The sequence below is a fragment of the Ambystoma mexicanum genome, chromosome 3q (assembly GCF_040938575.1).
Source record: "Ambystoma mexicanum isolate Mex_15411 chromosome 3q, UKY_AmexF1_1, whole genome shotgun sequence".
NCBI lineage: Eukaryota > Metazoa > Chordata > Amphibia > Caudata > Ambystomatidae > Ambystoma > Ambystoma mexicanum.
Window position 1 is genome coordinate 219,062,228 of NC_090926.1, and position 23,456 is coordinate 219,085,683.

The following is a 23,456-nucleotide window of genomic DNA, read 5'->3' on the forward strand; positions in this document are numbered from 1 at the left end:
GCTCGGAAGACAAAGACAGCACCGTAGCCATTAACCGGTTCCCTCCCGACTAAGCCACCTCCTCCTCCAGACCCATCATTTTTATAAATCTTTGGCCACATGGCCATCGATCGTTCCAGAACACTTCCACCAGACCTTCAGTCCACCCAAAACAAAGAAACCAATTAATTCTAATGCACAGTGCGTTGGCAGTGTCAATATAAAAACAATACCACATGGAAATGCCCTCCTGCGTCATCATGATCAAACAGATGTATATCAGTCGTATCCTCGTCAGGAAGGGGCATAGGGTCCCCACCCCTGACTACTTCCGTCCCAGATAAATCACTGTTCCAACCAACCTGAACAGGTATGATCCATTGGCCTCCATTCAATTGCCTTGTGCCACTGCTCTCAGGCAGACAGAAAGCTCAAAGTCAGCGTTTTTGGTGCAAATGCTCAGTCCAGTTAATGAGAAACACATTTTACCCAGCGTCAATAGGGGGAAAAGGTCTCACCTAAGCAAAGTCCACTGGGGAAAAGAAAAATAATAAACACTAAGGATTGAGGGGGCAGAGGATGAGGTCACTGGGGACAATGTGTACTTTTTCTCCTTACCTATACCAGGTCTGCGCTCTACCACAGAGCTTCACCAGCAGGATAATCCGCCAGGGCCTCTTCTGTCTGCAGGTCGCATTTTCTAATGAGGTCATATCTTCTATGAGTATCTTGAGCTGACACTCAACATTTATGGGGAATTGGTATCTGGTAATATTATCCCCAAATATATGGTCGCCATATATAATGTCACCGGGAAAAGATCAAGGCGACATTATATATGGTGACCATATACATGAGGTCAAGGGGAGTGGGGGATACAGGGGTGTCGCACACTCCCCTTAAAAAAAGGTTTTAGGGTTGCGGGTGTGTCCCCTGCATGTTCAATGTGATGATGTACCTGCAGAAAAACTGCCATATTTTGGCGACTTTTTGGCCAGGTAACATTTTTGCAGGGACATTATCACATGGAACCGGGGAACTGAGGAAAAGACGAGGGTTTGAAGTCATTCAAACATTTTGAAAGCCACACAGTCAGTCGGGGTCACCACATTCAAACTCTTAAAATGTGAATTTAGCCTTCAAACTAGACATCCCATTCATAATGATCACATGCGGACATGGCCTGCACCGATCCTTGAAGCCTCTGGCTGGCAGAGTCGTGAATATCTAAATGGTCACAGCCACATCACAAACATTCTTTGATAGTGATAAGGTCAGACTGTGGGACCTCCCACTGTATTTCAAACGGGGTCAGCATTAAGCTCGTTCCAGAAGTGCAGCCATTGATCAAAGGCTGCCAGCGAGCTCCTTACAACAAGCTATGCCAGATCAATCATATAGGAAAAACAGGCCACATGGTGTAGCCCTGATCTTCCTTGTGGAAAAGCGGTAGGATAACCGCTCCCCAGGAAACAATCATAAAGCCAGCAGGAACACGTGTGACAAATGACAGGGGCCATGCCTCAGAACCATAGCTTAGAACTTTGTCTCATGAACAGCACGTGCGGCTCATCTATCACTTAAAGGATCTGTGCGTCCTCTAAGCTGAGGACTACTTCTACTGTGTATGTGGATCTCACAGCCTCATTTCAGAAGACATGGAGAATCTGTCAGAAGTCTCCCCAAATGCATCCACTGCAGCTGGTGTCCACTTTGAGAGATTCTCATCGTTACATACAGGAAGCAGATGCTGGAAAGGGAACCCAGGCAATCCCAGGTTATTGTACAACATCCACTCCATGTGGATAATAGTTCTGGATCCCCAGTGTGCGCGCAAAGTGGCTTTCGGTCAGGGTGGTCACAACGATAAAACAAAATGGTTGCCATTACAATGGATCTCTACTGACTCTGCCTGTCCTTTTCATATGCAAGAGGATTGGCAGAATCTGCATGGTCCCATCCCCCTACACCTGCATTACACATATAGTGCAAGTAGAGATGGATGCTGATTCTCTATACGGAATGGGGAATTGCACGCAACCCGTTATTTGAATCAAATACATTGCTACAAGCATCCTGGTTCTTTAACCTGTGATAGCAATAACACCCCAGCCAGCAGGCTGGATTGGCCAGTAACGGCACCCATGCTCATCATTAAAGCCCCATGCGATAACTTGGGCACGAGTCATTACTGGCTGATTCAGTACGGCGGTACGGGTATTATTGCTGAATTAAATAATGCACACCGGGTTTGGTGCTCATTTCATTTTGTTACGAAACTCACCCTAAAATATAAAGGTTTGTAACATTGAAGCATATAAACTGATTAGGCGGGACTCTGGATTTAGATGGGAGGATAAAATGGTTGTGATAAGAGTAAATCTATTGGGGTCCAAGGGCCGTCTGGAGATAATGTTTCCTGTCCCCATCCCTACACAGAATTTCATCCAGGCCTCGGACGGCTGTGCACATGCACAATGTGTATTGGATACGGCTTCCTGCTGGATTCCTCCCCCTTGAAAGCACTGTAATAATCTGTGGTGTTATTTCCCACATTTTGGCTCAATTTATCGACCGAAGAAGCAAGAATTCCACATCAGCCTCCCAGGACCATCCCGTCTGAATGATCTTTGTTAGGAATGCTTTGGTGGACGGAAGACCAGAGGAAACTGCCCAAAGAGCTCGCTCCCCTCCCAGGAGACACAGGGAAGGCCCTGTGGAAGATTCCATCAACTCTCTTTCCTCCCAAATGTCCTCATTCTTTGACCTTGAGAAAAAGGCAACTGTGATTTAAGATTTTGAACAAGTACAAAAGGGCCGCGTTTTTAATTCTTCCCTCTAAAATAGTCAATGACAGCTACTGATCACAGAATGCGTCAGCACAAGCATGCAGTCTGTGAAGGAAACAATGCAGAAAAGGTCAACACATGGCACAGTTTAATCAACTATAGCAAAAAGCACAAAAAGACAACAACATGACCAAGACGTATCTTCAGAAATATTGGCCCAGTCTTGGCCAATGACAACAATTAAAGACTCTCATTTACAAACATCCAGATATAGTGACTTTTAACAATGCATAAAACCTAGAACCTACCAGTCTCTTGATAACTCGCTTGAGTGTCTGGTGCCATTCATGAATGATGGAATCGCTGTCAGACTGCAGAAGGAATTCATTGCCAGTCACCATGCGGAGCTGTGGTGAAAACAACACAAGATATATGTGTACTGCATTGGTAAGGAACAGGGCTGGACTGGGAACTAAAAGAGGCCCTGGAAATAATTACTGGGGACCAAAAGAGGCCCTGGAAATAAAGTTCAAAGTGGCCCTATTTGACACATTTTCAGCAAGCCCAATGCTTTTCCTATGAGAAAATTTGGAAATACCACAGAAAAGAGGCCCAGGGTGCAGAGGCCCACCGGGAAATCTCCAGAGCTCCCTAAAGGCCAGTCCACCCCTGGTAAGGAAAGTAAATGGCGACAGTGCAGAGAGGATCCGTGGTCAAAATGGGTGGGAGCGGCGATCCTCTAAAGTTGTACTGTTCCTATACTTTTATCTAAAAAGGAAACTGTTCTGGAAGGTTTTAGTTTTAAAATAAAAGTGTAGTAAGAAGTTGACACTTGCACTTCAGTGCACTGCACTGAACATTCCCTTAAATAGCAGGTGGGTTTGGGGGCTTGGATGACGCGTGGGAGGGGGCGTGGTGATGGGGTTTGTTGCCAGCGGGGGCAGGCCAGCAGGCACATAGTCCCACTACTTCTTTTCATACAATTTGACCACTGGAGAGATGTTTGTAAAAGTACCAGACTGCTTGCTTTACTGCCTTCTTTATTTTCCCGCAATTCAAGTTCTTGCATTATTATATTCCACCAAAAGGTCTTGTTGTTCACAAAATGCAATATCAGCAATAATTCTTGCTAATTTATGTTTGAATTTGTTTGAAGAAAGGACAACAAATTAACATTTAAAATAGCATGCAGCTAAAAAAAAATAGGTTCAAAATGTCTTTGTGCAGTGAAAAACGAATACATGCAATATATATCATTATGAAAGAACCAAACGTCTGGAACGAGACGCGCTCTGCAATATACAAGGGCATCATAATGTTGAACGGGGGCGACTGCCATAACGTTCTCGCAGAGCCCACGTGAATATCATTGTAGCCGAAGAAAGACCTCCCAGGAAAGGAGCTAGGCGGCACTCCAAATAAACCCCAAGACAAAAGCAAAATGGCAACAGAAATGCTTTTAATGAAGTGCACGAAGTCGAAAAAACAGGCGTGCTTCCCACACATGGGTTTATTTAGTGAAAACCCAATAGTTATACACATATATATATAGTCCATCTTTAGTTTCAACAATCCCAAAACAAATCTTGCAACAAAGCACAGCAGAGAGCACGCTTGGAATGGTAAAATCTTTATATATAAAGATGAATGTATGTATATGGGTGTGTAGGTTTGTCCGGCTATACAAATCCACACCGTTGAACCCACTACTACCACATTTTGCATGGATTCCTCATTTGTCTGGGGCAAAATTGTAGTCTATGTTTGGATGCAAAAAATGTACTCTGTAGGCACCCTCATTTACTGATGCTCACCCCCCGAATCACTACAGTAGGTAACAGAAGGAGGCAAAATTTGGAAAAGTGTCTGAAGCAAAATGTTCAATATGTTAGTTATTCCTTCATAATGTATTACCACTGTATACATTTCAAAACTGTTTATTAAATCATGTTTAAAGGTAATACAAAAAAAGAATTAAAAAGGTTGGTTTATCACGCCACTCCTAAGGTTACAGTTTTTTTAGGTTCTTTCACGAGAAGAGAGCTCAATCAATCAATCTTTCTTGGCCATTTTCTCAAATGTGCTGACGCCATTAAGTGACTGAACCATGCATGCAAAACAACAAACCTCACTTGGAAAAGCTCCATCTGATGCAAAGCAAAAATCAAGATCAAGAGCTTCTGAAACACAACAACAAACAGCAGCACGACTTGCCGGCCAGAGAACAAGAGCAACTTTCTCCAGGGCAAATGAGATGCCAGAGCAAACTGAAGCAAGACTTGCTGACATGAGGACAAGAGCAACATCCTCCACGGCACAGGAGACGCCACTCGATCAGGACACGGGCAACCCCGGGTAACCCAGCTAGTAATACATAAAGGCATTGGTATTCAAGCAACTAATTGCTAAAAGAAAATGATCACATATGTATTACATAGTTTAGAGAGATCATTTTAAATGTTTTAACTGACCTGGCTTAACGATATCTATATATAACGACAGCCGGGTGCAAGCGCATGATTACATCTCAAAAAAGGCCTCCTACGCTTAAGATCTGAAATGAATACATCTCTGTATAGTAGGAAATACAGATCATTAAAGTGCAAGTGCTTAACGGAATGATCGGCTGTCTATAAATGGATAAAATGTTGATTCATAAAAGCGTATCAAAGTCTGATGACGATGCATATTTCTCCTGCACTTTCACGATCTCAATGTCACCTGGCCTAGTAAGATCACTGTCTCGGTCTTCCCTCTGGTCCCCTTCCCTTGCCTCGTCACGCCTTGAAGCACTTGTGTATACGCGCGTTATAAAAGCCATATCATACTTCACAATAAACATAAAACAAGTGCACTTGAAATCTCACATGAATACACCTCTGCATAATACAGACCTTGCTTTGCTTGCGATGAAGTATGATGTCGGTTTGGATGCGCTATTGAGTAATGGGACTACAGTAAGTCTGGTGTGCTTTTGGGTGCAATTGTAACTTGACAGCACTTGTTTACAGCATTCAGCTGTCGTGTGCTTTGTCATCCAAAACATCACGAAAGAACACATATTTTGGAATTGAGTGCATTGTGTTTAGTGCCTGGACAGTTATCCCATCAAGGGCCATAGGGGGTCATTACGAGTTAGGGGGTAGCCATGGCTACCCCCTTACCGGTTACCGGTCCGAGTTCCTTAAATGAGGAATTACCGGGCCATTCCAACTTTGGAGGACCTGGTAATTCCTCATTTAAGGAGGACCCCGGACCCGGTACCCCACCATTCCCATTCGTGCCCCCATAGGGCTCAATGGGAATGGGGAGGGTGCTAACAACGGGCCCGTTAATAACGGGCCCGTTGTTAGCACCCTGGTCTGCTTGTGGGACCCACTAAGGGCGCCTGGTAAAACCTTTACCAGTGTTGTTAACCCCTTAATGCCTAACTCATAATGACCCCCATAGTCTTTTTAACATTTTACAATGAATAAAAGCACTACAAATATCATAAGTACATTTTAAAAGGACATACAGGCAAATTCAAATGGAGCATGCATTGTTTTGACTACAGGTCCAGGTTTTTGGCTATCTTCAGATTTAAATGAATGGTAACGTACAGAGGGGTGCTGACATGCTGTGCAATGAACCCGTGGTCATGGGTTGGTGTATGCTTAACACTGGCGGAGTGGAATGCAATGTACGGTCAACTTGTAGGTGCAAGTCAAGAAAAACATTTTAAAAAGGGATAATTTGCACCACCTCAGCATTAGCTCAAATTTAAAAATGTACATCAAAACATTTTTAGGCGTGTGTTACATTAGTTAAGACACATGCAGAATGTTTGGAAATAAAGGATGCATGGAGACTGAAATACAGGGTAGGAGTTACCTGGACACCCTACTAGCCCTTTATGTGGCAGCTGGACTACAGAACGAAGACCAAAAGACCTACCTTTGCAATTTACCTCTTTAAAGAAAGAGTGAGAAACAGCCAAACTAGATGTTATGCAAAGCTAGAGACCGAGCTGCAGCGCTCTCTGTAGCAAATGATGACTGAACCCACAGAAGAACTGAGCCACAAAAAGGAAAAGACAAAATGACAACCAACAGAGAGAGGCCTACACTCCACGCTAATTGAATACAGAGACAGACAGTATCAAAATGCACTCTTTCAGGTGATCTGGTGTGAGAAAAGGGTTTCACAACGTGGTCGAGTTATTACAGCCTGATCCTTATGAACACAGCAAAACACACAACATTTGCAAGATGAAAAACAAGTGGGCAGCATTAATTACAATTTCACACACAGAAGTAACTCGGGCCCATGAAAGAGAAGAAATAAATGAGTAAGAAACTTTCTGCCCGTCGATAAGATATAATAAAAGAAATAAGGATTACAAACCGCCGCCACAGTGAGTTAAGAGAAAGATGCTAATTCCTGGGACGTTAATGGGGGCCGAGAGGAAGGAAGAGAGCACAGAGGATTCCTGGCCTGCCCGGGTTCCTTGCAATCACAACCCTTTCCCTGGTCTTTTTTGCCCTGAGATTAGAGATCTGCTTATCAGAGAGATCTCCCAAAGGACAGTGCCATAGATGAAAACTAGGACCAGGAAATTGAGATGTGTTCAATTGGGGAAGCAGCGAAGGAGAATGGCTATCAGGTGTAGACAGGAGAATAACAAGGATACCCAAGAACAGAGAAGAGAAAGACATCCAGCACTTCATAAAACTAAGAGACCAACTAATGCAGCCAGGCATTGAGGAACTGCGAGCAAGGCCCAAAGTAATAATGAGTCTAGCGACCGAGTATTAGAGAAAGAATACTGCAACAGATACTCTCCACACAGAGAGCAGAGAAGAGTGTGCAGCGAAAGAGATGATGGCTCCAAGTTGCTAATAAAGGAAGCGAGGAAAATACAGGCATCAGAAGGCTGCGTGAGCTCAGACACTGAAGAAGGATCCTGTGTCAAGACAGACAGGATTCAAACCTTTGACATGAACTCACCTAAAAGAGGGAAGGCCTTACAGAGCCTCCACACTCCCCATTAAAAAAGCCCTACAGTGTACATTAACACCTGTACAGGATTTGGCATTTGCAGCGTAATTATCCAGATGGTTAATGTTCGACAGAGCTTCTCTCCTGAGTGTTCCTTTTTCAGGGGTTTATAAGCAAGAAGTTCTCATCTGCTCTGAGTGGAAAAGGCGGTTCATTCCAGACGCAGGCCCCAGAAGCGCCCAGAGTCTGGCTGCCAGTGAGCTTCGGGTCACACTGATGTTGCTCTGCTTGATATGAAGGGATTGTTTCCCTGGATAGCATTAGCAGATAAGGAAAGAAATGTCGTAGCACCAATATCCTCATGAAACCCAGAAATCAGCTTGTACCAGAGGAAAGTCTGAAACCTATTCATGGTCATGCCATCAAGTCTCCCAGGTGATAATTGAGAAGTGCAGCGGGTTCAATGGGCTCATCATTTTGGGTGCCAGAGTACATCAGGACACAGCTGGCCAGTGACTTCATGGAGGACAGATCTCTTGAGTGGATCATTACCGACACCACCAGGCTGTGTGTAGTCCTGAAAGCAATGAGGCTGAAGTGAACCCAAAAACAAATAAAATTCCCCCAAGAAGATCTTAAATTGCAGAAGAATTCTAGACCTGGGACCTATGTTAGGGAACTCCAAAACCTGTTCTCTTGTTGTTGAAAGTGCAGAGACAAGGAGAAAAGAACCAAACTAATAACCAGGGGGATATCTATCAAACTGCACCCCAAAACAATGGCTCAAAACCTGGATTTGATATAAGTCCCAGGTGTGGGGAATACAGATGCGTCTTCAGACTGGAATGAGGAAACGATACCTGTGTTCCATACAGCAGAAGAAAAGGAGCTATGTTTTATGGCATAGCCCGAGGAAGGCAGCAAGATACATCAGTCAAGAAACACGCTTATTACAACACAAAGTGTGGTTTGTTCAGATCAAAACATTAAGGGGATAATTCAAAAAACACATTTCGCCTGCAAAGAAGGCAAAAATGGCAAAATGCAGCTGGATTAAATTGTGATTGGACCAATCACAATGAAAAGAAGAAAAATGCATGTGACTGAATGGCTGGGAGAGGGTTTGTACTTCCAGATACAGCCACTCTGCATATGCTTAATGGGTGTGTCAGGGAGAGTATCAATGTTCGGATAATGCAAATGAGGGAACCATGTACGCATGCAAATTGTGAAACCTGACTCACAAAAAATAAATAATTTGCTTCTGCAATATTTTGCCCCTGTTCCAACATGGTAGAAGTCAGAGACATGGGCTAAGCTACAGGAGCAAACCTTCGGTTCTTTAGCATTTTTCTATGAAAGTGGTTCACTTTCCCCAAAGTTTGACAGCACTTTCAGGCAAAAATGTGTAAACATTTCTTCACCTTTAACGTTTGTGTGACATGTGTTTCCTGCCAGGGACATGTACCTGATTTTATGATCACCATGACCCAACTCAGCACGAATTCAGGCTTCCATTCAGGACCCTATGGAGACTCTACAGTTTGTCTCACCTTTACGGTTCCAGGGAGACTCTGGGACTTCAATCTTCCATTCACTGCTCTTTGAAGACTGGGCAGAGCTGCAATATTCCCTTCATTATTCTAGGGTGACTCAACATCGATCCAGATATCCCTTCATGATTTAGTGAGGACGCAGTATAAGTTCAATCAACCAGTTATGCCAGAAGTACAACTCTAGTCAGTGTCAAGTGTCTGTCCACAATTCTAGGGCCCATCAGCTGTGTGAGGTTATGGATAGCAAGGCTGTGCAAGCATTCCCTGTTTCCTCAGCTTCCAAAATATCGGCACACTGTAGCACTCGTTCTTCTCCGAGGGTCACATCATGTCTGTTCTTCATGTAGTTTTAACCATGTAATTTAGGGTAACCAATATTTCAGCACTTGCAACAGCAGACATAATATACGCTGTCAAAATCCCAAATCTCCAACATAGTATTTCAGCACTGGATCCTTTATATGGCCTCTTTTTTCGTACCAGAAATAGAGGCAACTTTTCCATTTCAAAGGGATCCTAGATCTTCTCACGGGTTCTCGTCCCTGTCAGTGTTGCACATAATTTGTGGGTGCAAAACGCTTTTTGGGCTTCACAGCGCTTTAGGTGGAACAGCACCTTTACGGCACATCTTTCGTGGATTTAAAGAATGTTGGGGTCCACCATGCTTTTGGAATGCACAGAGATTTTGGGGTTCACCGCACTTGACAGGGTCAGAGCGCTACTCAGGATTCCATCCTTTCAAAGGGTCAGAGCGGTTAGGTTACTAGCCAGTCACAGGAGAAGCAAGAAACCGACAATAAGTAAGTGTGGCAAGGGCGGGGACAGAAGCAATTACTTCTCGCCATACTACCCTACCAGTGAACCTAGAAACTAATCCATTGTAAAATCTCCATATTGTACTATCATTACATTTAGAGGTTTCACATTTACAAACATGCCTATGATATAGTTGCGTTCATAAAGCGTGTAACTAACCGTTGCATTTAGAAGTGTGCCCAATAGCCTCTCTGTGAAAGTTGAAACTAGAATTGTGCCCAATAGCCTCTCTGTGAACGTTGAAACTAGAAGTGTGCCCAATAGCCTCTCTGTGAATACTGAATTTAGAAGTGTGCCCAATAGCCTCTCTGTGAAAGTTGAAACTAGAATTGTGCCCAATAGCCTCTCTGTGGAAGTTGAAACTAGAATTGTGCCCAATAGCCTCTCTGTGAAAGTTGAAACTTGAAGTGTGCCTAACAGCCTTTCTGTGAATACTGAATTTAGAAGTGTGCCAAACTAGAATTGTGCCCAATAGCCTCTCTGTGAAAGTTGAAACTAGAATTGTGCCCAATAGCCTCTCTGTGAATACTGAATTTAGAAGTGTGCCCAATAGCCTCTCTGTGAAAGTTGAAACTAGAATTAAGCCCAATAGCCTCTCTGTGAATACTGAATTTAGAAGTGTGCCCAATAGCCTCTCTGTGAATACTGTGAAAGGTTGATTTTAGAAGTGTGCCCTATAGCCTCTATCTCAAAGTTGATTTTAGAAATGCATTGAGAAGCTGAATCTAGAAGTGTGCCCAATAGCCTCTCTGTGAATACTGAATTTAGAAGTGTGCCCAATAGCCTCTCTGCAAATACTGAATTTAGAAATGCATTGAGAAGCTGAATCTAGAAGTGTGCCCAATAGCCTCCCTGTGAATACTGAATTTAGAAATGTGCCCAGTAGACTCTCTGTGAAAGGTTGATTTTAGAAGTGTGCCCTATAGCCTCTATCTCAACTAGGTTGAATTCAGTAGTACATTTAGAAGTTGAATCTAGAAGTGCGCCCAATAGCCTCCCTGTGAATACTGAATTTAAAAGTGTGCCCAATAACCTCTCTGTGAAAGGCTGATTTTAGAAGTGTGCCCTATAGCCTCTATCTCAAAGTTGATTTTAGAAATGCATTGAGAAGCTGAATCTAGAAGTGTGCCCAATAACTTCCCTGTGAATACTGAATTTAGAAGTGTGCCCAATAGCCTCTCTGTGAAAGTTGAAACTAGAATTGTGCCCAATAGCCTCTCTGTGAAAGTTGAAACTAGAATTGTGCCCAATAGCCTCTCTGTGAATACTGAATTTAGAAGTGTGCCCAATAGCCTCTCTGTGAATACTGAGTATTGTGCCCAATACCCGCTCACTGAAAGCTGTATCCAGAACTGTGCCCAATAGCCTTTCTGTGATTTTTGAAGTGTGCCCTATAACACCTCTATGCAAAGCTGAATCTAGAAGTGTGAACAAATAGCCTCTCTGTGGAAAGTTGAATTTAGAAGTGTGCTCAACAAGACTCTATGTGAAAGTTGAATTCAGAAGTACATATAAAGAGTGGATAGAGTGGATGAGTGGATAGAGCGGATGAGCGGATGGTGCGGATAAGTGGACAGAGCGGACGAGTGGACAGAGCGGACGAGTGGATAAGTGTGCAGAGAGAATGAGTGTATAGAACGGATGAAGGTATAGTACAGATGAGTGTAGAGATGAATATAAAGAACTGGATATTGCTGTTGAATGCATGAAAAGCAAGAGTGCTTAAAGCAGATGAGTGCGGGGAGCAGATGAGTGCGGGGAGCAGATGAGTGCATAGAGGGGATGAGTGCATAGAGGGGATGAGTGCATAGAGGGGGTGAGTGCATAGAGGGGGTGAGTGCATAGAGGGGGTGAGTGCATAGAGGGGGTGAGTGCATAGAGGGGGTGAGTGCGTAGAGGGGGTGAGTGCGTAGAGGGGGTGAGTGCGTAGAGGGGGTGAGTGCGTAGAGGGGGTGAGTGCGTAGAGGGGGTGAGTGCGTAAAACAGGTGAATGCTTAGTACATGTGAGGGCATAAAGCAAATGAATGCCAGAGCGAACAAGTGCCTGGAGCGAACGAGTGCCCAGAATGAACGGACGTGTTGCGTAGAGCGGACGAGTACGTAGAACGAACAATCACAGATTGCATCCAATACTGATGAGTGCGTAGAATGGATGAATACGTAGAGCTGCCGAAAGCATAGAGCATGGGGCAGGCAGGAGCGCATGCGTGGGGCAGACAGGAAGGCATGCGTGGGGGAGACAGGAAGGCATCATATCTCACCACCACGCTTACTCTCTCCTTACATCACCACTCAACTATAACACAGAGATAATATGACACCATTCGGTATAACTGTTCTCATACCAACATCCGCCGCTCACTCCACATCATTCTAAGTAATCACTGCTGGTTACACACCCCCAGCCAGGCGTTCTCCTCAGGCCTAACTCAGCCACTTCCGGTCTGGATAAATCCTGCCAGAACGAACACATACTCCTGATCTCTCAACCATCACACCTAGTGCTAAGAAGCAGCTATTTCACGGATACCGCACAAGCTGCACACATACCCGGTGCTCACACGCACCTTTCTGACTCTCTCTACTCTCTCTACTGATCTGAACTTCGGTTCCCAAGGGCGTTCAACCTACCAGCGCCTTCAGACCATACCAACGGTATATAAGGCGCTATATAAATGCAAAATAACAATAACAAGTAACAGCAGTTCCTTCTCCAACTCTGGACAGTTTCTTCCCCCAGGCCCAATGACCAGATCGTATTCTACCCCTCGTCCTACGGTCCAAATTTCAGGGAGCTTCACACTTTCTCCAAACGTCATCTTAGTTTATTGGTCTTAATCCCTCTTCTTCCCATTGTGTTTTTGCGCCAGTCAAGTGACAGATGAAAGCAGGTCCAACATCTTGGATTTACCAGTTACTAGGTTTCCTCCACAAGATATCACTGTTGTCTCTCTGTGCCATGGATGTCTCCTCAAGAATCTGCCTGGTAACATTGTTTCCAACATTCAAAGAATAATCCTTGCAGACTCAAAAGTGGGCATGGGCGGGTGGTAAGAAATTGGCTCAGTTCATCAGAGAGGATGCCAATAACCACCTAAGGGACAATGTGAGGGCAAGTTTTCAGCCTTAGCGCGAATCAAGAGACAGACGTCTGGAACCCTAGAACAAATAATAGGACATCAAAACAGCCATAACAATAAGAGTTCCCTATTTACGGGTGCCTTAGCAAGGAATAGATTCAGGCAATAGATACTGCTGGGAAACTCGCAAAAGGTCTATGGGGATTTTTGAAGCAACCTCTTTCCTGTGGCCTCTGTAACAAAGTCCCCTACCTGGTATATGAATCACCAGGGCAGTGACTGGGGTGTGAGGGGAGCGTGAGGGGGGGCGGATGCAACCACAAACCATTGGGTGTTGGTGCCATGGGAGGAATGATGCTGACCTCCTTGCCACTTGGCCCTGGCACATGGCAGGGGACATGTCGCAGCACAGGCCCAGACCTTTACGATCTCATTGAACCATCAGGCAGACCCTCCCTTCTAAGCTTGGAACCTGTTGTACTCCCCAGGTTAATAAGGGATCCAACCCTCCCCAGCCAGACCCATGTCCCCATTACTAAAAAGAAGGCCTTTCCCTTTAAGGTAAACCCTTCCCATCTACTCAAGGAAGCTAGTGTCTACTGTGCTATTGTTACGGGTTAATCTGTTGCTTCAAAGGAATTACCTCTAAATTTGCGCAAACACTAACTAAATCTGCATTTCCGCCGTGAATTGTCTCACATCCTTGACTCACCTAATGCATAGAAACGAACAGTGGAAACAGGGTACTAACATCCTTGCTCATCAGCGACTAATCAATAAGCTGGAAAAACAAAGTGTCACAAGCCCTGCTTGTACAGTGCTGTAAATGAAAGTGACAATCCAAACCACTTACCCGGTGTGTCCCCAATCTGTAAACCTCATGCTGGAAAAAACACATCCCTCATCCCACTATAGTCCACCTCTGGAGAGGTTTGAAGAACACATCTAAAAATCAAGGTATCTGAATGGCCAGATTGGGCTTGGCCAAACCCCTCTGCCTCAAGTACCCCCAGGAGCACCCTAGGGAAGCAACCACTCGCATTGTTCCCTCAATTGCTACTCACAGTTTTAGACCCGTAGGGAAGGCACACCCACTGGGAGGCAGGAGATCCGTATAAATACAACCAGACAAGTGACTGACTGTGGGTCACAGGGGCAGATGGGTCAACTGTGGAGAAGGCTGGAGAGTGGAGCAGCAGCAGAATCAGGGGATGAACATACAGAAGAGGCTGGAGAGGTTGTGGCAGTACAGAGCAAGAGGTGATGGTAACATTAAGTGTAGCGTGTGACCAGGAGGAGATATATGATAGGTTATTTATAACGCACTTAATACCCAAAGGTTTTAAGCACATTATAAATAACCTATGATGGTAAGAGAGGAGATGTGCAAATAGGTGGTCATAACTAGGATGGAGACTGACCAGAAGGCAATGGTGGTAAGAGAAGAGCCCCTTGGGAGGTGGCAATATCAAGGATGGAGAGTGAGTACAAAGGCGTGGTGGTAGGAGAAGATAAACATGAGGTGGTAGCAGCATCAAGGATCGAGTGAGCAGTAGGAAGTGGTGGTAGCAGAAGAGACCCAGGAAGAGATGGGGTAAAGGACAAGATGATGTAGGTGGTAGGAGCATCAGGAACGATCAAGTAGAAAGTGATGGCAACTGGAGTGGAGGCAGGACAGAAGGAGGAAGTGACAATATCTGCAACAGAGAGCAGAAAGGAGGATGTGGTGGAATACATGGGTCAGGTGGGTGAGTAGAACCCAGGAGCCAGGAGGAGGTGTGTATCTGGGCCAAATATTAAAAAAGAACCAATGACCTAATGTGAGGATGGTGACAAGCACACAGACAGTGAGAACAAGAAGGTCCAAGCAGATCAGGTCGGCCTTAGGAAGGAATAGATGGGAGGAGGAACGGGACAGTGCAGGAAGTTTACGGTTAGTACCGAGAGGCAGGGGTGGAAGTGGTCCATTCTAAGTTCACTGTGGCTCAGGGTCCCCTATCTAACCGTCGCTGCCGACCGTGACTGCAAACCCGTCTACGTGTAGGATATTGTGCCAGAGTCAATCATGTGATAAAAGACCCTAGAAAACCTCCAACTGTATATACAAAGAAGAGGGTTTGGGGTACCCATAAGTCTGCAAAGTCAGAGAAGGTAAAGCAAAACCCCTTCCTTCAACTGTATAGACTCAGACATTTACCCAAAGGCTTAAAGGTCCAACCACCCACCGGTATGTACACATCTTTGGGGGAAAAGACCATCATGATGATGAAAGTTTCTTTTGGGACTTTCCCATCCCATTTCACGCATTTCCATTGGGCTCATTTATTCTCACCTACATAGCATTTTACTTTGTGTTTAACCTTCTGAAAAGCACAAATCTGTCAGCCATTACCACGTTTGCATTTGAAATCTAATAGCAAGGTTTACATTATTTTGAAATTCAATATTTGCAGATGGACTGAAATGAGTGAACCTATTTTAAAAGTGCGTTTTGAAGTGAAAATGGTGGTATGATAAAATAAGATTTCATCTTTGATATTTAAGTGAGTGCTGAGAAAAACCAATATTATGCAAATGCGTGGATTCCGAATCCAATTCACAGGGACATTTAAACTTCTTGATTCCTCTCCCATTCGAAATGAATTAGTAGTTGAGTAAGATAACTGAGAATATTGTTATAGTCCAATGTTTCCTACAGGTTCCATGCAGGCCAACACTCTCCCCCATAACCTTTGAGTATGTAAGGATACATGCTGTGATAGTAACATCGCAAATTATTTCTTGCATCATCTGCCTGTACTGCTCGACATCAGCAATAATAATGTTCCTGTTCCCTTGGACATCTGAGATTGATGTTCTGCACTCTGTTAATAATAAACTACATCAATGCAGTTATCTGCAAACTACATGCCCTTGGTAGAGGCTAAGGGTAGATGCATCAGAAATGCAAATCCAAATAAAAAAAAACAATACGGGATGGGTGGTTTAGGGGGGAACCCCCCAAAAATAAAAATAAACCATTTCTACGAGTTGTTTTTGGTAAAAAAATACAAAATAAATACCATCGAAATGTCACCCATTGATGAAATGACATATAACCCTTCTTAAGTGATGCGCTTGAGGGAGTACTCATCTGCCTGAAAGAAGATACCATCACTGGATTTGCATTGGTGTTAAATATTTCACATCTGACCTGAACTCTGGTTATTTGACCGTTGCCAATGTCTTTTTTTGAGGTGAAAGGCATACTACATGAGGCCTCTTCTACCACTCCTGAGGGGATGTTCACCTTACATGTCATCTAGCCATCTGCAGCCGAAGACATTGTATGTGTTTTGAGGGGGAAGGAGGTTCCACACACATAGTTCATATCTCCCTCCCTGAGAATTAGCTCCATCAGAATGCCTTGAAATTAACAGAGTTTTTAAGGAACTGCTATTCCCGATAGACAGGAATAGATGTTATCTCCCCATCAGAGGTAATTCCTGGATTTATAAAATGGTACAGCGACAGGTGGGTTTAGCAGATGCCGGTACCACAAAAGAGGACAGACCGCAACTCCGACAGCTATTCTTAGATTTCTTGGAATTATCTTTTAAAGAGTCCCATGTGCTTCGATTCAATTGCATCTCTCCACTATTCAAATAGCTCCTAATACGGGCAATGAATAAACAACAGGCATCTTAAAAGTATGACCCAGTGCTGGTGAAATCCACCGGCTGTTCAGACTCAAACCAATTGCTGCCAGGGTCATTTGAATAAACAATCCGCCATTTGAGCATCCAAGCTTGGTATTATGTTCTTGTGATAAAAACAGGTGCACCTAAACAAGAGCATGATCCTCCTCAAAAAGCGGCATAATAGGAAGGGAAGCATGTGTTGGGGGTCACACTAAAAGGAATCCGTACATGTGCACAACGGAACTGGTATTTGTTAAGCAGTACCAGCTGGTCTTTTCTTTAGCCACAATCAATGAAAATCTATAAGATCGTAAAAAGATCCACAACCTTCCTAGTGCCTACAACACCTATTTACTGGGATTCCTAAAGCCCAATGTCGACTGGCAACTGTGTGCCGAATTGAGAAAGATGAACAAGAAAGTACATATTTCCCAAAGGTCACTACCCTGCATAGACCAAGGTCTCGCCCAAATCCAGCGATGAAAGGTCTTTACTGGCCTTGATTTAGCATTGATATACTCATGTATACCTGTGGAACCATCAAGAAAATTGAAACTTTCATTTGTATTTGCCAAGTAGCAGTTAACCTGGTTGAATACTACTTTTTGTTATATTAATGGGAGAGCAACTGCACAATGTTCCTCCACAAGGCTACCCTGGATTCTGCTTAGATGGGCAACCTAACTTATGCTGACAATGTTCCGAATCAATCTGCCACTATTGAAGATCCCTTGGCAGATTTTCACCCCCCCACATACTCCACGTTAGTAAAGTGGAGGCAAAGCTATACCTCCCGGGAGCTCAATGATATAGGACAAAATGTTAATCTTTTAGGATATGAGATCCCCCTAGAAGGCCTCAATCACAAGAGAAAGAAGGCAGAGGCCGCCTTCATGTTAAAGAGTGAAACACATTGAGCAAATGTAGGAACCTATTAGAGTTAAACAATTGCAGCTACACATCCATTGAGAACAAAGCACACAAATCACACAACCCCTAATCACAATACTGAGAAAATGAGTCAAGTGGCTATGGGGGGAGACTTAGGCCAGGAAGAACATCTGCTTAACAGGAGCCTTGTTTGGCATATCTTCAAAAGAACACAGACTTTGTCCTACAAACAAAGCCGTCAAATACCTGACTGACATCTATATTGTACCACAAGCACAATAATCTCATAACCTATGTGAGTAAAACAGTGATGTATTACTTGTGATGAGGTCATATTACCTATACTAGGAACAATTCAACATTTAAGCTTTATACAGGAAAAAAGTGTACAAATTAAACACCTTAATAAACCACATTATCTAATCTTTATGTACCCACAGTCGGAATGAATCAGCAATGACAATCAGTCAATTCCCCAAGTACTAGTATGCTCATAGCCATGAAGAGAGGTTTGACATGCATACATGTGGATTAATATTCGGTCTAAGACATGGAATAGGGGTATTTTGAAACAATTTAAAGGCTCAGCATCAATAATGCTGTCCTTTTCTGAAGTGTTTGCTATACAAATTCAGACATGTTAAATGCACTTTGAGAATGAGGCATGTTTGCTCCAAGCACCCAGATTCCACTTGCCAGCTGTGCCCTGAAAAACTGCACCCTTTGAATCATTATTATCTTACATGATGAATAGGGATTGTGAGTGTGCAGTGTGTGTTAATGGGTTTAAATCTGAAAGGTGAAATCTTCACTAGAGAGCTCCTCAGAAAGGTCGTCTGGCGGAGGTGAAGCACCCTTCTTTCGGGATGACTTCCAGTCCTCGAAGAGGTAGGGTCTACCTCGAGATGAAGCCACTATGCCCGCTGGTAAAACAGTCCAAGCAAGAGATTCCTCTCCGGCATAAACCAAAAGTGTAGAGAAAAACCCTTGAATGGCATAAAAAAACCTTCAGTCATTGTCCATAGAAAAGGAAGTGTCTGATGGAATGCCAGTAGAGGGAGATGATGAAGAATGTGCAGTGAAGAATCCCTTGATGGACGATCAGTACTGTAGATCCAGCAGAATAGGAAGAAAAAAGAAAGCAGGAAAATCAGCCGCACAGAGGAGGGAGAGAGCCAGACTGAAAAGAGGCAGGGCAGAAAGCGTAGTGATCAGACAAGGCTTGTCACGGTAATCAAGAGGAAAACCAGAGCGGAAGGAATACACAAAAGAAATGATCCTGAGCGTCTTACCCGAAAAGGAGAAAACTAGCAGGGTTTCAACACAGCGAACAGCTGCAGACTGGCCTTCATATGAACAGCGGTGGCCATATTGAAAAAAGACTAGACTGGGAAAACACGTTCACACGAAAACGTGGTTGAACGTCAATGGCGTCTTATGCGCCAACGTTTCCAGATACTCCAGGAAGGCGAGATGTTGACAGTATGCCCCTTCTACTCTCTGTATATCCAGGTTTCCCGGGATTAAGGCAATGAAATTGCTGTAACAAGCATGGTGCATTGATGTAAGTCTTAGGTTCCCATGAGTTTTCTGAATCAGGATAGCCGTGAGGTACGGTAGTCTTCCCTTATGATAGCGGGAGTCACATATTTGGGAAACTTCATACTCATTGGGTTCATGACAGGGAACATGAGTAGTATTCTTCTTTTTGCAACCATCGTGATCGGGGGTAAAGAAATGCGACAAAGAGGAATGAAACACAGGGCACAATCTGTTTAAGAAGGAGGTAGCCTTAAACGCAACACCACAGGATTGATCTTGGTTATTATTTCGAATGGTCCAATGAATCGAGGATACTATTTGGAGGGACTGATCCATCTGGGTAGAGATTTGGTAGACAACCAAACCTTCATACCCACCTCTCACTACGCTGAGGGTTTTCTGTGTGCATCAGAACTGGCTTTGTATTCTTTTCTTTTCTAAGAGATCTCCAGCATCCCGGTGTGATTTGGATATGTCTCTCAGGAGGGGTATCAATAGTTGGGATTGCCATGGTAGGGAATACAGGAAAAGGTAGGAAGCATGGGTGGAATCCGTAGGTACAAAAGAATGGACTCATGCCGGTGGCCGTATGGATGGTGTTATTGTAGGCGAATTCCGCTGTGGGTAGGACATCCACCAATTGTCTTGCTTGTCATTGATGAAACAGCAGAGGTATTGTTCCATAGTGGCGTTTAATCTCTCGGTCTGCCCGTTCAACTGAGGGTGATAACCCAATTAGAGGGATCTTTCAATGCTGAGTTGTCTGCATTATGTCTTCCTAAACCTAGAGGTGAATTGGGTTCCTCGATCTGACGTAATAGACTATGGTAAGACATAAAGGCAAAACACTTCTCGAAAGAACTTGTTGACTGTTTCAGAGGCTGATGTTACCCCAGGTAAGGGAATGAAATAGGCCAACTTAGAAAATAAATCCACTACCACCATGATCGCTGTATGACCCCGTGAGGGTGGTATATCTGTCATGATGCCTACCCCATGGGACCCAGAACAAGTCCAGCAACCCCGGAAGCAGGTATCAAGTTATCCCAAGCAAGCCCAACAACCCCTGGTAGGGGCTATCTGGGTGCAGTCATGGCGTCTATGGCGCCAGGCTCATATGGAGAGTCAGTGCTGGCGCCTATGGCTCATAGCTCATAGATTAAAACTTACCTGATGCAGATCATGCTGCAAACTTACCTGATGCAGACCATGCTGCAAGAGCTCCAAACCAAAAGAGGCTTGGAAGGGACTACTTTACCTAGGCACTATTTTTTTACTCGGGTGGGGCTGGGGAGGAATACTTACCTGGGACTACTTTGGAGGCTATTTAAACCACGCCCGAAGAACAGCACACGCTTCGCGTTATTCTGCATCCAGCAGCGTAACGCTCACCGTGCCTGCAAGTCTGCATCCAGTCTTCTGCCACGCCCGCCTCGAGTTTGGAGCTCCTAGAAAAAGGGAGAAAGAAGGAGAAAAGGTTAGAACAAGAGCAATACCTTCGATCCTTACCTGAATTCCCGATCCATCGCGCCTTCGAGCCGGAAGAAAGAAGTTATTTTATGCGTGTCGCCTCGCCTGCTGCAGCGCCGCGCTGAACTCACCGGCCTTCGCAGCATCTTCACATTCCACCGCATCCTCCTGCATGTTCCCGCCACACTCCAGCACCTAAGGGGAAGACAAGAACAGCAAGGTGAGCCAAGGGAATACACAGAGGCAATATTAGGTACCCGCCATAGACTTACCTGATTTTACCACCGGGGGTACTATTCCTCTTCACGGGTCGGCGCAGATTCCACTATATCTTCGCCGAACCCTGGCCCCTAAGGGGAAACAAAAGGACAGCAAGGTGAAACAAAGGGACAAACAAGGGGAAACCTCCTCACCACAATAGACTTAACTGATTTTACCGCCGGAGGCATTATTCCCCGAGACTTCATACTTTCTCTCAGCGCCTGAATAAGGGAGAAAGCAACAGATTACATATTGACATTATTTTATCGAACTGCGTTGGATAATACAAATCCTTACCTGAATATTACCGGTTGCCACAAAGAACTCTTCGCTAGGGTCAAGCTGCAATCTGCAAGGAATCGGACAAGAGTGAAAGTCAGACATTTGAACACTTACGAACTGCATACTTACGGCGTTTTGCTGGGAATCTCAGAGTCAATATTGTTCTGGAACTCACCAATTCCTTCGAGCCAGTGAAGCAACTGGTTTTCTACGCGCCCCTGCGCTCAATGCAGGATGGAGAGCTCATCTTTCCAAACCATCAGGTGAGACTATAAGAGGGGACATCAAAGGTGATCAGTGGGGAGAACAGTGGGAGTGGGGGGGTTAACGCTCAACTCCACGGGTGGTTAATTCCCTTTCTCCATTTGCAGAAGAATATTCCTACGGGCCAAGCAAGCGAAGCTAGGTGGGCCAGTCCAGTCCGTCATCTCGGCACTACGCGTCACATTGGTAGAGACCGCAGCTGTCCAGTTCAGAGATCGATGCCCCTGTGGGAGCCAGGTGAGCGTAACAATATCAACCACAAACTCCGTGGATATCTGACTCCAGGGTCTGGTAGGAGAAGGTCTTTGTTCCAACAGGCCTACAGGTTTTCCCGTCCTATACTTACATTGACAACATATGGGACACGAGTGGACATATTTTTTGATGTCCTCGCACATGGAAGACCACCAGAAAGACCTTTGAACGAGATCCAAAGTGGCATTGTAACCATTATGACCTACTGTGAGTCCCTCATGACACCATGACATGGTGTTTTACGCGAGTGTTCTATCTGGTAGGACTAGCTGTTTTTTATAAAAACAGAAGGCCTTCTTTCTTATCCAGAGAAGAGAAAGAGAAGTATGCTTGGTTCTCCACCATAGAGGAGAGGCATCTTTTACTTCTTGTAAGAACGACGAAACAACACAGAGAAATGTATTCCTAGAGAAAAGGGGCTCGGTCTTGGAAGCAGAAAGAGATCCCCTGAACAAGTCCTGGAGAGACCATCAGCAAGCATGTTCTCGGTACCGGGTATGTAAGTGATCATAAAGTCATACAGAGCAAAGAGGTAAGCCCAGTGGGCTTGTCTGGCATTCATGCACTCCATCTGTTGTAGGACCCATAAGTTCATATAGTCTGTGCAAATCTCAAATGGATGAACCACTCCATGCATGCTTGCTTCATCACCATTAGCTCTTTTTCAATAACTGAATAGTTTAATTAGTTTGTGGCAAAGGTCTTTGAGAGGTAGGCAATGGGGTGCTCTTGACCGTCCACATACTGTTTGAGAACAGCTCCCAACGCTCCTGCTGAAGCATCCGTCTCTACCACAAATGGCAGTTTTTGTTCCGGTTGTCTGAGAATAGGGGCCAAGCAAAACTTATCTTTGAGATGACAAAAAGCTTTCTCAGCTTCCGACCCCCATAGGAACCAAACGTTCTTCTTGCGCAATGCAGTAATGGGCAGTACAGTCCTGGAGAACTCTGGGATAAATCGTTGATAGAAGTTAAGCAGTCCTAAACATCGTTCCACTTCTTTGACAGAGGTAGGAGATGGCCAGTCCAGGACAGCAGATACCTTGCCTGGATCCATTGCTATACCCTGATCCAACAAGATGAACCCCAGATATGGTACAGAAGGGACATCAAAAAGGCATTTCTCTGGTTTGTCCAGAAGCTGATTCTTTGTTAACCTATCTAAAACTTCTGTGACATGTTTTTGGTGAAGATCCTTGGACCGAGAGAAGATCACGATATCGTCCAAGCAAATGATAACTGACTGGATCAACAAACCCAAAAACAACTGGTCCATAAATCTCTTGAATACTGCAGGCGTGTTAACCAGGTCAAATGGCATGACCCAATACTCAAAATGGCCATAAATTGTCCTAAAAGCAGTCTTCTATTCGTCCCCTTGACGAATCCATAAGAGATGATATGCACCTCAGAGATCAATTTTGGAAAATTTGCCCAACCCGCGGACTGCTTCTAAGATCTCCTTCATGGGATACCTGCCCTTTACAGTTACTCAATTCAGGCCTCTGTAATCGATACAAGGTCTAAGTTCTTGTGTATCTTTTTTCGGTATGAAAAAGAATGAAACTCCAGCTGGTGATTTAGAAGGACAGATAAGACCGTTTTGAAGATT

At 44.4% G+C, this 23,456-nt stretch overlaps 1 protein-coding gene across 3 annotated transcripts in view; it reads right to left on the reverse strand.

The window, feature by feature from the left end:
• Positions 1 to 23,456, reverse strand: part of ARHGAP9 (Rho GTPase activating protein 9) — a 1,031,694-nt gene that overhangs the window by 341,285 nt on the left and 666,953 nt on the right. For all 3 annotated transcript variants that reach the window (XM_069653585.1, XM_069653586.1, XM_069653587.1), the window contains one exon: positions 3,077 to 3,175. In XM_069653585.1, coding sequence (XP_069509686.1) covers positions 3,077 to 3,175 — 99 coding nt within the window. The remainder of the gene's footprint in view (positions 1 to 3,076; positions 3,176 to 23,456) is intronic.